The sequence below is a fragment of the Mytilus californianus genome, unplaced genomic scaffold (genome assembly GCF_021869535.1).
Source record: "Mytilus californianus isolate M0D057914Y unplaced genomic scaffold, xbMytCali1.0.p SCAF_6, whole genome shotgun sequence".
Taxonomy (NCBI): domain Eukaryota; kingdom Metazoa; phylum Mollusca; class Bivalvia; order Mytilida; family Mytilidae; genus Mytilus; species Mytilus californianus.
In genome coordinates, this window is record NW_026262712.1 from 116,058,138 (window position 1) to 116,074,509 (window position 16,372).

Genomic DNA, 16,372 nt, shown 5'->3' on the forward strand with positions numbered 1-16,372 from the left:
AAAAAGATGAATTATGTTCAAACAAGTACAAGTTGTTGAGCTAATGAATTTTGTTAAAAGATGTCAATTGCTTTTTCCAGGTGGAAAGATTCAACATGAACGGCCAGATTATACATTTTTTAATAAGACATCAATGCATGATTGTACTCTTATGAATGATAGTATATATAGGCAGCTAATTTCTTATGAAATCTTTAGTAATGGTTCGGTTAGTAGTACATCTGATCATTTACCAATTTAAGCCGAAACAGTGTTGCAACATAATACTCATCATGGAGTATTGAATTCATTTAGTAAGATACCAGCATGGTACAAAATAACTGACAATCAAATACAACTGTATAAACAATTTTTACACGCACCTTTACAAAATTTGATAGAGAAAATGGACTCGGATAATGAAGACGTTTATACTATATACAACGATATGGTGACTATTTCACATTTTGAAGATATTGCCAAACAGTTGAAGCTAGGGGTGGGGCACAGAGAACTGCCACCCAAATCAAAGAAAAGTGGAGGAAATCGTGTGGGGCAGCAAGGGAGGAGGCAGCAAAGGAGAAGGTCCATGCAAGGACGACTGGTGGTGGACCTCAAGCCAAGGCAAATGACCCTGTTACGCAGAAGATATTAGAACTACATCAGGGGGCACCAAACTTTTATGGGATCCATGGAGGTCTTGACATAGGCATGCCACTGCCACTGGAATTAATCAACAATCCTTTTGGATTAAATGGTAATACTATATACAATATTTTCACACTGGTTTATAAAACACAAATGCTCATGTAATGACTACTACAAACGGCCGTGAATGTGTCGTCTGCTTATGAGCGGCCATATTTAAATCTTCAATGTTGATATGTTTTTTTATTTAAATTGTTTTAACACGAGAAACGGCGTTTTTCTTCAATCGTAAAATGTGAAGCCATATGCATTCTGCATAAACTTTACATGGTATTTGACCAAATTATACATTTATGTTGTATATACACATACGTATGTTTATTAATTTCGTAATGTGTACACCTTCACTGCCTTCAGTGGTGCCTGTTGTACCTTATCATTTACCGGTTGCCCAGTGTCTGCATTTTCTTTATCTTTCATTTTCAAAACTTCGGTTTTGTTTTTACAAGTGTCCTTGACCATGTGACAGAAAAATATTTTTCACATTCCGTGTTCATGGGTTTTAAATCAACAATTCGTATCTCCCTTCCCATTAGGTTTTGTGCTAGAACTAGATTGTACTTTGTCAAAAAAAACTTAACATACAGTTAGAAGCATTATGAAAAAATGTTCTTAAAAATAACAGACTGCATATGAATAACAAAGAATATAGAGAAATGGAAAATAGAAAGTAGGATTGAAGTACCCCAATTGGGACCTTCAATGTGCATACCATTATATCACTACTGCGCATGTCTCACCTACTTTCGAGTGAATTTACCATCTCTTATATAACCCCTTAATTCTGTTTTATCCAATAATAAAATAAGGGGTTGTATCAGAGATAGTAAATTAACTTCAAACTAGGTTAAATTGTATTAAATCAATACAAATTATGGGGGTCTTCCCAATAAGTGCCTGTGTTTGTAAAAGTTGGGTTTTATAAGTTTGGGTGTTTTTCAGTTTTTATGTTGTGTTATGGGGATTCTTGTTTTACTTTTCGCTGCTACTTTTTGGGCTTCCCGCATGAAATCGCCGTGTAGTTAAAGATTATTAAACCTTGAACCATTTTTCATTTAAGAAGGGGGTCGGAGGGGGTCCTGATTATGAAATCCCAGGCTTAAATACATGAAATCCCGAGGTCCTCAATTTAAAGAAATTTAAGTCCCGACATCCCGAAATTCGAAAAAAGAATTCCCGAACACCGACAGGATCAATCCCGAAATCCCGAGCTTAAAAACACCCGATCCCGACGTCCCGAAAAAGGTCCTGCCCCTTCAGGTAACTTAAGAGGCAGACTCTGGGCCATTTTGGTTCACCTATGACTTTTCATAAGGAAATCATTAGTTCATATAAGTCCTTGCTTTGGGTGACGAACTTTTTTTGGGGGTAGCCTCTATTTTACAGTGCAATTTTTAACAACCATGATTACCTCTGTCTAACTTTAGTTGTTTATAAAATCGTTTCATCTAATGTATTAAGTTTCCCGGGCACATGAAGGCTTATAAACACAAATATTTGCTTCAGGTAAAGAAGTTAAATCTCTTCTTCGAAAAGCAAAAGAAATGAATGTAGAAATTCAGCAATTTTTACAAGATTACAGGCCAAGTAAAGCATTACCAAAAGTAGGAGACGGTATTTTTTACAATTATGTGGACACAACAAAGGGCATCACCGAAGCTGAAAGGGATGAATGGACCTCTTTCCTCAGTACATTCAGTGAAATCAATTTTTCAGTTATTGATGTTCCTACAATGGTGCATGACACAATTGCTTTTATTGTCCACTACTCAGACAAAAAAGGTACAGCACTAGCATTGTAAACTGATAAGTTAAATCAAAATCTAATACAAATACAGCAATTTCATAAGCATTTCCCCTACTTATATAATGACGTTCAGCTAGCTTTATTGTTGAGAAAGACCGCTTTTGTTTAATAAACTGTTATCACAGAATTATGTCTCGCCTTTTTGTAATTTTGATAATGCAAATGTCGAAATTAAAATAGCAATACTTTAACATGTAAGTTATGCAAATATTCAAAGTCGATGAACCATGACTGAAGGTACATGGCTAAACAATCTCCATGGAATGAGATGTGCCAATGCTAATAAAACTGCATACCAAATACCATTGACTTATTATAAGTCGTTCCCTTTAAACAAACCTAAACACAAACATTAACTTGTAAACTATGTAAAAGTTTAAAAGTCAATGAACCATGATCAGGGGTGGGGCTATATAATCTCCATGGAAACGATACTTGCAAATGCCAATAAATTTGCATACCAAATATCATTGACTTAACATTAGCAGTTCATCTTAAACTGATCTAATCACAAACTAATACATGTAAACTAAGCAAAAGTTTCAAAGTAAATAGACCATGACTGAGGGGGCGGGGCCAAATATTCTCCATGGAAATGAGATGTGCTAATGCTTATACAACTGAACACCAATTAACATTGGCCTACCACTAATGGTTCCCCTTGAACTGACTTAAACACAAACTAATACATGTTAACTTAGCAAAATTTTCAAAGTCTATAGACCATGACTAAGCGGGCGGAGCCATATAATCTCCATTGAAATGAGATATGCTAGTGCTTATACAACTGCATACCAAATATTATTGACCTACCAGTAGTGGTTCCCCATAAATTGAGCTAATCATAAACTAATACATGTAAACTATGAAAAGTTTCAAAGTCAATAGACCTTGACTGAGGGGTAGGGGCCGATTAATCTCCATGGTAATGAGATGTGCCAATGCTAATACAAATGCATACCAAATATCATTGACCTACCACTAGTGGTTCACCATGAACTAGACCTAATCACAAACTAATACATTGTTGACGCCGTCGCCGACGACGGAAACAGCATACCTATGTCTCGCTTTTTGACTCCGTCAAGGCGAGACAAAAATGATAAGCCGGGTCGTTTATGTTTATAAACCAATGTCATTAATTTAACAGAGTAACAGAAATTTGTATTGTACTGCACACAGTCTGTGCTAAACTGTTTTAGGGTTTGTCTGACCGAAAGAGAAATTGGATTTTTCTTCTAAATATTCAACCAAAATATTTTTAAATTTCTGTCTGTCCGAATGATTTTTTGTCTGACATTTTGTCGGTCAGACAGAGTTTGGGATACACTGTGCACAACAGAGGACTTACAACAGACACATATCATGACATGACTGGAAGAGAAAACAGTAAATAAGTTGTTATAGAAAAATGCAATATAAATATAATTGTATATAGAAACTATCCCACGCATCAATAACAAAATAACTTTGCTAATATTTCTTGTTTATTACAGAAAATGATGCTTCTGAATTCGTGGTCCTAAACGACCCAAGTAATTATGTTGCCTGCAACACAGAGCAAAGAGAGATTATTGCCACTGTCGATTTGCCAACACTTCGGGTGAAAGGTGTGTTAGGACAAGAATCCCCAAGTTGTGTACGTATTTCTTCATGCCAGTGTCTTGCCTCCTATGCTGTTGTTTATGTTTTCAGTGTTACAGTGTCTTGCCGCCTATGAGGTAGACTATGTTTGATTAATTATCAAATCTTCAAAAATATCATCTGAAGTACATTAACCGTCCGTAAAACACTTGTTTGTTGGCCCCTTTTTGGCCTCTAATTTCTTAACAGTGGGGATAAATATATATATATTTTGTGGTATTAACACTTTTGGTAAATTCCACAAAGATCCATACACTTTAACTAAAGTTATTGTCCGGAAAACAATCTTTCCACGGATGCCGCCGAAGACGACGTGATAGCAATACTGTGAAAGTATTTTTATTTGTGGGTATCAATTTTCGTGGTTTCAGCAAAAGTTACATGTTCGTGGGTTCTTAAATTCGTGGATTTAAGTTTTCTGAAAAAAAAATCGAGTGACGAATTTGAAGACTTCAGAATCGAATATTCGTTATATAAATCATATGTTGTTTTATAATGATTTGTGGGGCATTGTTAAATAAGGTGTTCATTTTCACTAACTTGTTCGTCCTTCATAGATAACAAATTCATAATATTTTGAATTGTAGAATCAATTATTATGACATAAAAAAGCAAGCCCAAAATGAAATCAGTATTTTTTTTCGTATGAGAATTATGGAAAAAGGAACATTTCATTATCGCATATCATCACCGGACATCTGACTTTCATCGATAAAAATATTTCTCATGAGAATTAAAATGTTAACAGTCGTACATTTTAAATTTTTTAAAGATTAAATGGGTAAAATCCGGTCTGAAGTTGTACAAAAAAAATGTATATTTAGTTCATAGTACGTTGGTTTATATGACCGTATCCATGTAATCAAACCTACATGGGGATCTTTCCATGTCTGGAATTGGACAACAGTTATTATATTCGTTGGACAGTTAAATTCGTGGATAAAACCATCTACGAAAACCACGAAAATTGGTACCCCACGAATAAAAGTACTTTCACAGTATACGAACTCAATTTGTTTGCACTCATATAAAAACTTGTGAACTCTGAAAGACTAAGTTCAAGTATCAGTAATACCAGTATACAGAAATATATGGATATAACCTTTTTTCAATTAATATTTCCTTTAAATCAATTCATAGAGAATTAAATCAAAATAAGCTTCTGGTAATCGTACAGTAATGTTGTTTTTCTTTCGAAATGAACAGCGAACCAGGAAAAGGTAACTATACCCGGAGGGGTTTACTCCTGGTTTGCCCACTTTTAATTACACCTATTATTTATTAGTAAAGAAAACAAAAAAGACAAAAGGTTTAATGAGCACACAATTATATAGTCTGTTCTAACTTAGGTATATAGTTTATCAGTGTTTTCTATATATATTCAGGTATTCTTTATTTTGTAATTCCATTTTCATAAATGTATAGATAAATTATAAATAAATTATATATTTTTTCTCTCAATAATTTAACATACATTGTGTCATAGGTCAAATTTATTTGTTCAGTGTATGTTCAATGGTGTTAATATGTCCTTTGATTGAGTTAAGTCATTTCAGTTGATATTTTATAGTGTGTCTTTCTATGTTGTGATGTTACACTATTGTTTCAGAAAAAGGGTGAAGGTTTGGTACCATTAAAACGTTTAAACCCGCTGCATTTGTTTGCACCTATCCTAAGTCAGGAATCTGATGTTCAGTAGTTGTCGTTTGTTGATGTGGTCCATAAGTGTTTCTCGTTTCTCGTTTTTTATATAGATTAGACCGTTGGTTTTCCCGTTTGAATGGTTTTACACTAGTAATTTTTTGGGGCCCTTTATAGCTTACTGTTCGGTTGAGCCAAGGCTCCGTGTTGAAGACCGTACTGTGACCTATAATGGTTTACTTTTATAAATTTTGACTTGGATGGAGAGTTGTCTCATTGGCACTCATACCACATCTTCTTATATCTATGTAAAACAATGGCACTAGCATGGTTTAAAAGTAATATAAAGTATATTAAAAAAAAACTAAACAAATTTCGTGCGCAGGGTTTTGGGGCCGCTGAAGGCCCGAAGAAGCTATAGAAAAATGTATGCAAAATCATGCATTCTGCGCATTTCCCAGAACCTTTCTTGATCAAAAATGCAATTTCTGTTTTTATTATTTTTTGACAATATTTTGGTCTCAAGGTAAACTATATAGTTTCAGTGTAAGACTTTTAGTTTTTAGGGACATCAAAAGACCAATATGTAGGATAAAGCAAAAACATGTAGTTCACATATAGTTTAATGGATGTGGTTGCTATTTTTATTTTTAGATAAAAAATCCTTAAAAAAAATAAAAGTCAAGTTAAATTTTTTTTACTAAATTACAAATGGAAAGCAAAAGAGAATAAAAGTAAATGTTCCTGAGACAATATACCTAAGTTAAATGAAACCCATTTTCAGACATTTATTTCAAGTAAATTAATAATTATACATTATATTATTTAAAGATTTGGGAAGTTTTTCCCTAAAAAAATGAAAAAAGACGAATTTTGGAAGAATCAGGTGCCATCTCATACTTTAGAATAGCATTTATAAAATGGCTTAAAAGACCTGCCAAGTTATTTATTTTCAATACATTTTAAGTCAGTTAAACTTTATTAATTTTCAAACTACTACAGGACAAACCATTATTTTTTTCTTATTATCAAGGCTGAGTTATTTATTTTCAAAATCCTCCATGTACTACAATGTTCCATATCACAAAGGAAAAGCTGGGTTTGAGTTTGGGGGTAATTGCCCTAAACGTTTAGGAATTTGGGGCCAAAAAGGGGCCAAAAAACAAGCATTTTTCTAGTTTCCAGACAATAACTTGTGTTCAAGTGTATGGATCTCTCTGAAATTGTACTGCAAGGTACCATACCACAAAGGGAAAGCTGAGATTGAGTTTGGGGGAGATGAATCATAAGGGGGTTCAAAAAATTTAAGGGGGATTTTTTTTCCCTTTTTTTTCTTTAAAATTTTCCATTTTAAATTAGTTATTTCTGATTTATGTATAAAAGCAAATAATAATGATATGGTTTGAATAGGTAAATTAAATTTTTTTAAGTTCTTAGACCACTTTCATTCTGTGTCAGAAACCTATGTTGTGTCAAATATTTAATTACAATCCAAATGCAGTGCTGTATCAAGCTTGAATTTTGTGTCCATACTTGCCCCAACTGTTTAGGGTTCGACTTCTGCGGTCGTATCAAGCTGCGTCCCAGCGGAGCATTTTATTGTTATTGTTGAAGTTTACATAATGTCCTATTATTGTTATTATATTTGCCTTTAAAACTCTATGCTGTGTCAGTTCATGTTACTCAGATATATTTCTCAGCAATAACAGGGTGCAAACGATTAATATTTCATATGAAGGATGAACATAATAATTTAAAAAAACATTTTTTTTATGTATTTGCAGCAAGCTTCTGTAAGTTCCGTTGTAGCACTAATAGCAACAAACGCTAAAACTTCAATAACTAAACCGGTATCAATGACCCAGCCAAAGAAAAAGCAAACCTACCAGGAGCTTCAAATTGAAGTTCTGAAGCTGCACAAAACAAGAATCCTTCAAGATGAAAAGAAAAATAATATCTAAAAGAGAAAAGCTAGAGCTAGACAAAACTCTCCTGAAATTAAAGATCAAGAAATTGAAACAGGAATTAAATGATAATGAACAGTGAGACTTTACATTCCAGTATCAATTGTTAGATCTTCAATTAATTGTGTGATTAACAAATTAGTGATTATAAAAAAGTAATTTGTGAAAATTTTAATATTTCTCTTTGTAAAATCAGTGTGGACTGATTTTTTGGGTCTTTTTCTAATCTGCTGCAAAAAAAAACTATATTCTGTGAAAACAATTTATATACAAGTACAGTCTGCATGAAGCTAAAAGATTTATCCTCATTATATTAGGGAAACAATTGTAATTTTGTACTATCTACGTTTAGAAAATGTAGCATTAAACCATATTGCACATGTACATTTTAAAGCTTTCAAAAAATTATTTGTATGAATAAACTGTAACAAAACAAAGAGATTTACAAATTGAAATCAGTGCTAGAAATGACCAGCATCATGAAAATAAAAATAAATGTTATTTCATCAGTTTGTTTGATTCAATTTATATAACACTAGAAATAAGTTGTGGCAATTAAGTTACGGATATTAATTCCGTTTTGATGTCCCAAATCTTGTCCAACATCAACATCTTCTATTTCCCGGTCATCTACCATTGGCTCTTTTTGCAAAATAGCAAAATTAAATAAAATGGCACAGGCAACAATAACTTTACAGACTCTGTCAGGGGTCAACCTGATTTCTGAATGCAGCAGATGAAACCGTCTTTTCCAACGTCCGAAAGTCCTTTCAATCACGGACCTTGTCCTGGATTGAGCACTGTTATATCTCTCTTGTTGTCTGAAAAAGGTATTGCTATGGTAACTCATTTAGAAAATTTATATACAAATATTTTCAAATAATTACTTCACTAATTATCTTAAATTTGTAATTTGATTTTTAGATGTGTTCTAAAGTTAATAATATTTTCGTTCTATGTAATTCAGAAGACTAGTTTGGTTCATACAAATGTCAAATATAAACTTTAAAATCAGAATGGTTTTTATGAAAAATAGCAGAAAAGATCTTTACCATAGAACATCGGGTTCTATACTAAAATAGTTTTTAACATTGACTTTTGACCTACAAACGTTTTGATGTAGACTCTGGTGGTGGTTAATGTACATGTAAAGCAAACATTTTGAAATAAATCATAACGGTAATCAAGATATATGGCAAACATAATTGTGTAACTGACGGACGTACAAACTGACCACTATAGGGCGACCCTAATAACTTAGATTCATGACACAATTTGACTATAAGATAAAAACGCAGTTGCTTTATAACATGGAAGCTACAAGTAAATTTAATTATAAACATATGCGACATTAGTGTCAATGAGACAACTCTTTTTTAAACGACAAATTATTGTCAAGTAAGGCCTTGTTCACACCAAACGTCATGTACAGTAAACATGTTTACAATTAGTTTAATGTAATGTACACTGGTTTCACATTAGATTCGCTCCCTTATGATAGATATAAGAAGATGTGGTATGAGTGCCAATGAGACAACTCTCCATCCAAGTCAAAATTTATAAAAGTAAACCATTATAGGTCACAGTACGGTCTTCAACACGGAGCCTTGGCTCACACCGAACAGTAAGCTATAAAGGGCCCCAAAAAATTACTAGTGTAAAACCATTTAAACGGGAAAACCAACGGTCTAATCTATATAAAAAAACGAGAAACGAGAAACACTAATGAACCACATCAACAAACGACAACTACTGAACATCAGATTCCTGACTTAGGACAGGTGCAAACAAATGCAGCGGGTTTAAACGTTTTAATGGTACCAAACCTTCACCCTTTTTCTGAAACGATAGTGTAACATCACAACATAGAAAGACACACTATAAAATATCAACTAAAATAGCTTAACTCAATCAAAGGACATATTAACACCAGTGAACATACATTGATGATTTGCAGTACTTCAAAGATACTCAAGATGTTTCGATTACGCAATACAATTCCGCATATATACACGTACATTGCAAAGATGCAATATTTAAAGATATATATATAGAGATTTTGTGAAAAATAAGATAAAAAACAATTTACCGTGTTGAAGGCCTTAAATAAGGAGTCATGAGATAAGGTTTACAGGCATAACCACTATCTCCTAACAACAGTCCATCAACATCAAATCCTCTGTGGTTTTGGTCCAAGTGTATCCCAACATCAGAATTTCGGAAAATGAAGCTGTCATGTGTTGACCCTGGCCACTTGGCAACAATGTTGGTGAATTTTCCTGAAATTGATATATATAATCTTGTAATTCAGTTAGAGAAGTATATTGAATCTGAGTACTTTCCTACAAAACTATAACATTTTTACTATCGCAATTAACCGTTGCAAGAAACTCATTCCCACACGCAAAATCTTATTATGGGGTCCTCAGCTATCAAATGCGACACAATTATATCCATGAATTTTCTATTTGTGTTCCCATTGAACTCATGATGTGGTTTGATAGTTTGCTTAGATATGATTTATTCTACAAATATGACAAAACTTTGAAAACATTCGCATTTAAATGAAACTCAGTGGTGTGTATGCTTTTGTTTGAGGTGATGTGGTTGGACCCCCGTTTAAATATAATAACAATATGCATATGTTGGAACCCCCATTTTAAAAATGAATGTAGCCGCCCTTGAAACACGAAATTTAAATTGTCAATAATATATCATTAAATCAGCTGTAAATATAAAAATAAGAAGATTTGGTATGAGTCCCAATTCTTCAAAAACACAGCAGTTAAAGGTTAATGTACGACCTGCTATGTTATTGATATCAAAAATTATTTGACATACATACATTTACCCTTATAATTTCATCAACTGAAGTAAATTTCTGTCCTCCATGCCGGATGCATGCATGAATAAACCAACTAAGAATATTTTATTTCACTTATAGATAATATTGTCGGATAAAACTTTCGATGGCTCATATTTTATCAGGTCCCAATCCGATCTTGCATTACGGCAATTAGTTTTCAACGTAACTATAGCTTGTGCCTAGAAAGGTTATACTAGTATAAGAGAGACAACTCGAACGTAATTAATCATCACCAAATTATAATTGCGCTGACCAAGCATCTCTTAGTTAATTGCTTTTTTTACGTCCTATAAAAACAACGTTCTTAAGATTTGTCAAAAATGAATGACACTTTAATTTTAAAAAAGAAATAAACCAAACAGTAACAAATTAATTATGGTCGAAAATATTCTTTTCTATTTTGTACATCGACTAACAATTTTTTTTTCTTGTCTGTATAATCTCTCCTTTTTGAAAATAGCTTAATTTAACATTTCATTTGTTTACCTTCGTGGTCACAGATACCCTGAACATTGATGGAATGGAAGTTTTTCCTGTTGACGAATGCATACTTATTATCACTGGGTGCTTGTATGCGAATGTGAGTTCCATCCACTGCTCCTATAACACATGGGAATCTGGCAATGTCATAGAATCCATTTATAATGGCTGGTTTGGAAGTCTCGTCAGGCCAACGAAGAAAATCTGCCCCATGAGAGTATATTGCACCCGTCACTCCCTGAATAATCCTTGAAACGGTTGATTTATTGTACCCGAACGTATCACCAATGACTTGCATAAAGCTGCCAGAAGCATAATATCTTAATGCAATTTTAATCTGAGTTTCTACCGGAATTGCATGGCTTCTGTGGGTAGGTCTTTTAAGATCATCATTAAGCAAGTTTGTTAGAATTTGAATGCTTTCTTTTGAAAACCTATACCTTGCCTGAAATTCAGACTCTGTGTATGGTTCTGCACCAAGAAATTCCCTATAAATACGTGGTTTATACCTTTGCTGTACATCATACAGCAAGCGGGCAGCCATATTTAACCTCTGGATAAGAACTTATCCGAACCCCCAGACACTGGACAAAATTTGTCCATGGTTAAGCTATGTTATCCACTGGACAACTTTTGAACAACCGAATTTGTCCAGTGGACAAAAGTTATTCAGTGGATACAGAATTTATCCAGTGGATAACTTTATCCAGCCTTTTGAACAACCGGGCCCTGGTGTTAAGATTGCTCATGAGAAGGAGAGGACATGGAAAAGCCTGGGTGATTGATGGTCGCTCTAGAGGTATGCATCAGGATTCATATAAGATTTACAAGAGAGCAAGACATGAATTCAAAAATATACAACAGGCTGCGTATGAACAATATATACAACAAACTAACGATGACATTAATAAGGCAGCTGAATGCGGTATCCGTCTTTTTTGGAAACTCTTTAAACGTAAGAAAACTGTCTCGTCCAAAATTTGTCCTGAAAAAATCCAGGATTACAATATATACAACACTCTCGCAAGCATCGCTAATGCGTGTATTGACTACTTTTCGAAACTTTACAAGCCTGACAGAAGTTTATGATAATGACACGAAAAAACAGATAGAGCTTGATTACAAGTGTACGACAAGGAGGTGTTCTCTCAGGTTAATTGTATATAGATATAAGAAGATGTGGTATAAGTGCCAATGAGACAACTCTCCATCCAAGTCAAAATATAAAAAAGTAAACCATTATAGGTCTTCAACACGGACTCTTGGCTTACACCGAAAAGTAAGCTATAAAGGGCCCCAAAAAATTACTAGTGTAAAACCATGCAAACAGGAAAACCAACGGTCTAATCTATATAAAAAACAAGAAACGAGAAACACTTATGATCCACATCAACAAACGAAAACTACTGAACATCAGATTCCTGACTTAGGACAGGTGCAAACAAATGCAGTGGGTTTAAACGTTTTAATGGTACCAAACCTGCACCCTTTTTCTGAAACAATAGTGTAACATCACAAAATAGAAAGACACACTATAAAATATCAACTGAAATAGCTTAACTCAATCAAAGGACATATTAACACCAGTGAACATACATTGAACAAATAAATTTGACATATGATACAATGTAAAAACAAAATAAATAAACTAAGGGAAGAATAATAAAAATAACATGTTATATCGGTATGAAATGTTAAACAAATTAAGAAAAACAATATGCTCGAACAAAAATAGCAGCCATTTGCAATAACTTTAAACACAGGTAAATGAAAATAATTTTGTTGTTAGGTATACGTGTACAGTTCCAATGGAGAAAGCATATATTTTTACAAAATAAATAATTGTGATGTTCATAGTACGAAGTGAAAAATTATAGTAATACCAAACACTTATCAAAGCTGGTATAGAGACCAGATACAACCCTGAATAACATTAAATAACAAAAAAGCATTACAATTAGTATCAACAGGTCAAATAAACAAGAAAGTACGATTTGAGAGTACTCGCAGTTACTGACAGCTAGTTAAAAGCCAAAACAATTAATAATAAGAAATCATGCATCAGAGACTAAAATCAACTAAAACACATCCCAGAGATTTAGTATTTTAACGTCGTGGACAGTCAAAGAAGACATGACTTGTGCAATGCCAAAAATAAATGTATCGACAGACAGTAAGATAGTTAGGAGTTTAACCTCTTTATAGATCAAAATGAACGTTGGTGTGTCTTTATACATCCCGTTTGAAAAGAATACAAATTTAGTTATGTTTTAATTTGCTGATGACAAAATGGATATTAGTGTCAATGTAAACTATATTCAAAGATCTATTTACAACATTGGTAAGATAACCTTTACTAGTAAGTCTGTTTAAAGGTTCGATGAGTTTAAACGGATCACATAGTGATTTCCGCGCTTTAAGTACAATATTACCGTAAAATATAAGATGTGAAATACCAATTTTAATCAGTTTTCTAAAGGTACAGCCAAATTTACTAATCAAATCTTTGTATCTATGAAAGAATTTAGTAAAGGTTTTGCGTAATTTATGGTAACGAAATCCCTGACTTAATAATTTACCAGTGATGTATTGATTACGTTCGTTAAAATCTATGCCATCACTACACACACGGGCATAACGAACAAGTTGGGATATATAAACACCGTATGATGGAGCCAAAGGAACATCGCCGTCTAAAAAAGGAAAATTAACAATAGGGAATGAAAAGTCGTCTCTTTTGTCGTAAATTTTAGTATGGAGTTTTCCTTTAGAGATGATTTAATTTGTGATCTGGAAAAAAATAATCTAAATACAGGTATTTTAAATATCAACTGTTGTGCACCAGCTCTTGCTGATGACATCATGTACTGCCACATCACCAGTATCCTTAAAACGTATGCTTAATGTGTGTAACCAATATTTCAAGAAATGGCGTTTTCGTTACAATGCCAATAAGTCGTGTATTATTCAATTTTCTGTAAATGCGAAAGAGATCAATGTCAATGTCCCATAGTTTATTATTGGTAATGAACGTATTCCGATAGCAAATAACATTTTTCTGTTAGGTAAAGAACTTAACTGTCGATATAAATCAAATCAAAGAACTGAAAGTTGATGCAGAAAAGGCAGAAAAGCATTCATTGCGTAAACTGGTATCAAGACAAACACAACGAATCCTTGTGTATTACTATCACTTTATAAAACTGTGATACTGCCCAGTGTTTTGTACGGGTGTGAGATGTGAAGATCGTTTTCACGTGTAGAGAAATTTACTAATTACCAGTGCATGATATGATTACATCTTTCTTATAGGTCAATGATCTTATGGGGTCAGCACGAGTTCACGTGTACGTGCTCAGTAAGCAATTCCTTTTATCATTAGCTTTTGACTTGATAACCTGTAATTCTTATCAAGCAATTTGTGAAAAGTTCCCAACCTCATATCTCCTTTAATTTTATCTTTAGAAGAATATATGTATATATATTTATTAGCGGGGCAGACTTTTCTCCTCAACTTTGCTATTCTTCATCATATATTCAATTGATATGATTTTAGTTCATGTAATTTCGTATTGATTATGTATTATAATTTCATATCAATTTGGAACTTTTATGTCAATTCAGCTTTTATATCATATAGAAATACGCGCTCAGACTCTGGCCTGTGAATACATAAGTATGTTTATGGTATCTGTTTGTCTATCTTAAATATTCTTATTTCAAAACTTTACTAAGAATGTTTAGAAAATTAACAGATTTATGCAAGTTGAAACACCGTTCAATGTGACCTTGATGTTAAATTTATTTATGTTTGAAATGTATAAATTGATAAGACTGTCGTACAAGTGAGAGGTAAATAAACTTGTTTCAGCCTATGTTGTTGGTTATATTATTAACAATACGATTTACTCCTCTTTACATGACAAGGCGTTTGACAGAATACAATAAAGAATATAATATGGTAGACGTTATCATAACGATGCATACATATTAAAGATGAGATACCATTAACAATTAATACAAAAAGTAGGTTCATACAAGGTAGGACGACCAATGATAAAAATTAAGACACCACGTTAAATGAAGTTATGATGGGTAGGGGCGGAAATTTAGCCATAAAACAAACCCTTACTGTGAAGAAATTTTCAATTCTAAAAAATCAGAAATCCAAGAGGAATAGGTATTCTTAGAATAATCTACCAGCTCTTGGTTATATTTTAGTCAATTGGTTCTCAAACAACTGGTGTTTCCTGTTTTTTTTTTAATGTTTTATGTATTGCTTTGTTTCAAGGCCAGAAGGGTTAGAAACACCAATGTAAAGTATCAAACTATCTTTCGTTTCATTTAGTTTTATAGTACAAACTAAATGCTAGCTCTTTTCATACTAAAATGAAAATTAAGGATTTGTATAGATCAGTATACTGGTACTGTGAAGATCGGAAACACATTAAAACCAGTGAAATATGAAATCATAATAAGTGGTGATACATCTGACGACACTACTAAGAAGTATTTTGTTTGATGTCATAATGTTCCGGAAAAATGTACTGATAGAATCGTGACGTCATATGCATAAAATTGTGAATGGAAATGGGGAATGTGTAAAAGAGACAACAACCCGATCTTAGAGTAGAAAACAGCCCTAGGTAGCCAATGGGTTTTCAATACAGCGAGAAAATCCCGCACCGCTAGGCGGGCTGCAGCTAGCCCCTAAAAGACAAAAATATGTATTATATTAAAGAAAATTGACGTCATACTTAACTCCGAAACATATAATGAACCAAAATTCAAAAAATCATACAAGACTAACAAAGGACAGAGGCTCCTGACTTGAGACAGGTGCAAAAATATGGCGGGGTTAAACAAGTTTTGTGAGATCTCAACACTCCCCCTATTCCTCTAGCTAATGTAGATTAAACAAACACACAGCAATACGCACAGTAAAACTCAGTTTAAAAGAAGTCCGATGTCAGAATAGGTAACAGAAGAAAATAGGCATACTAACAATGATACAGATCTCAATTAAACTGATTGAAAGATTATGTCTTTATTATATGAAAATTAAGCAAAATTCCTCCCGTTATGGGTTTAGTATTATACCATCATAACAAATATGAGAAGAACATAACCCGTATCATGCCAGCAACTGGTTTTAGAATAAATGTATATATTGCCGATGCAAAGACCCTATGAGTAAATTAATATGTATTCCAAAGATGCCATCCATAATGACCTGACAACACTATCGTAACTATATCCCTTATAAATAAGTCTGTTTAAAAT

General features: G+C 33.2%; 1 protein-coding gene across 1 annotated transcript in view; it reads left to right on the forward strand.

The window, feature by feature from the left end:
- The first annotated feature begins 200 nt into the window (after positions 1-200).
- LOC127706740 (uncharacterized) overlaps positions 201-16,372 on the forward strand; it is a 98,618-nt gene continuing 82,446 nt past the window's right edge. The window contains exons 1-3 of the mRNA XM_052211399.1: positions 201-208; positions 453-736; positions 3,991-4,133. Of these exons, the coding sequence (XP_052067359.1) occupies positions 201-208; positions 453-736; positions 3,991-4,133 (435 nt within the window). The remainder of the gene's footprint in view (positions 209-452; positions 737-3,990; positions 4,134-16,372) is intronic.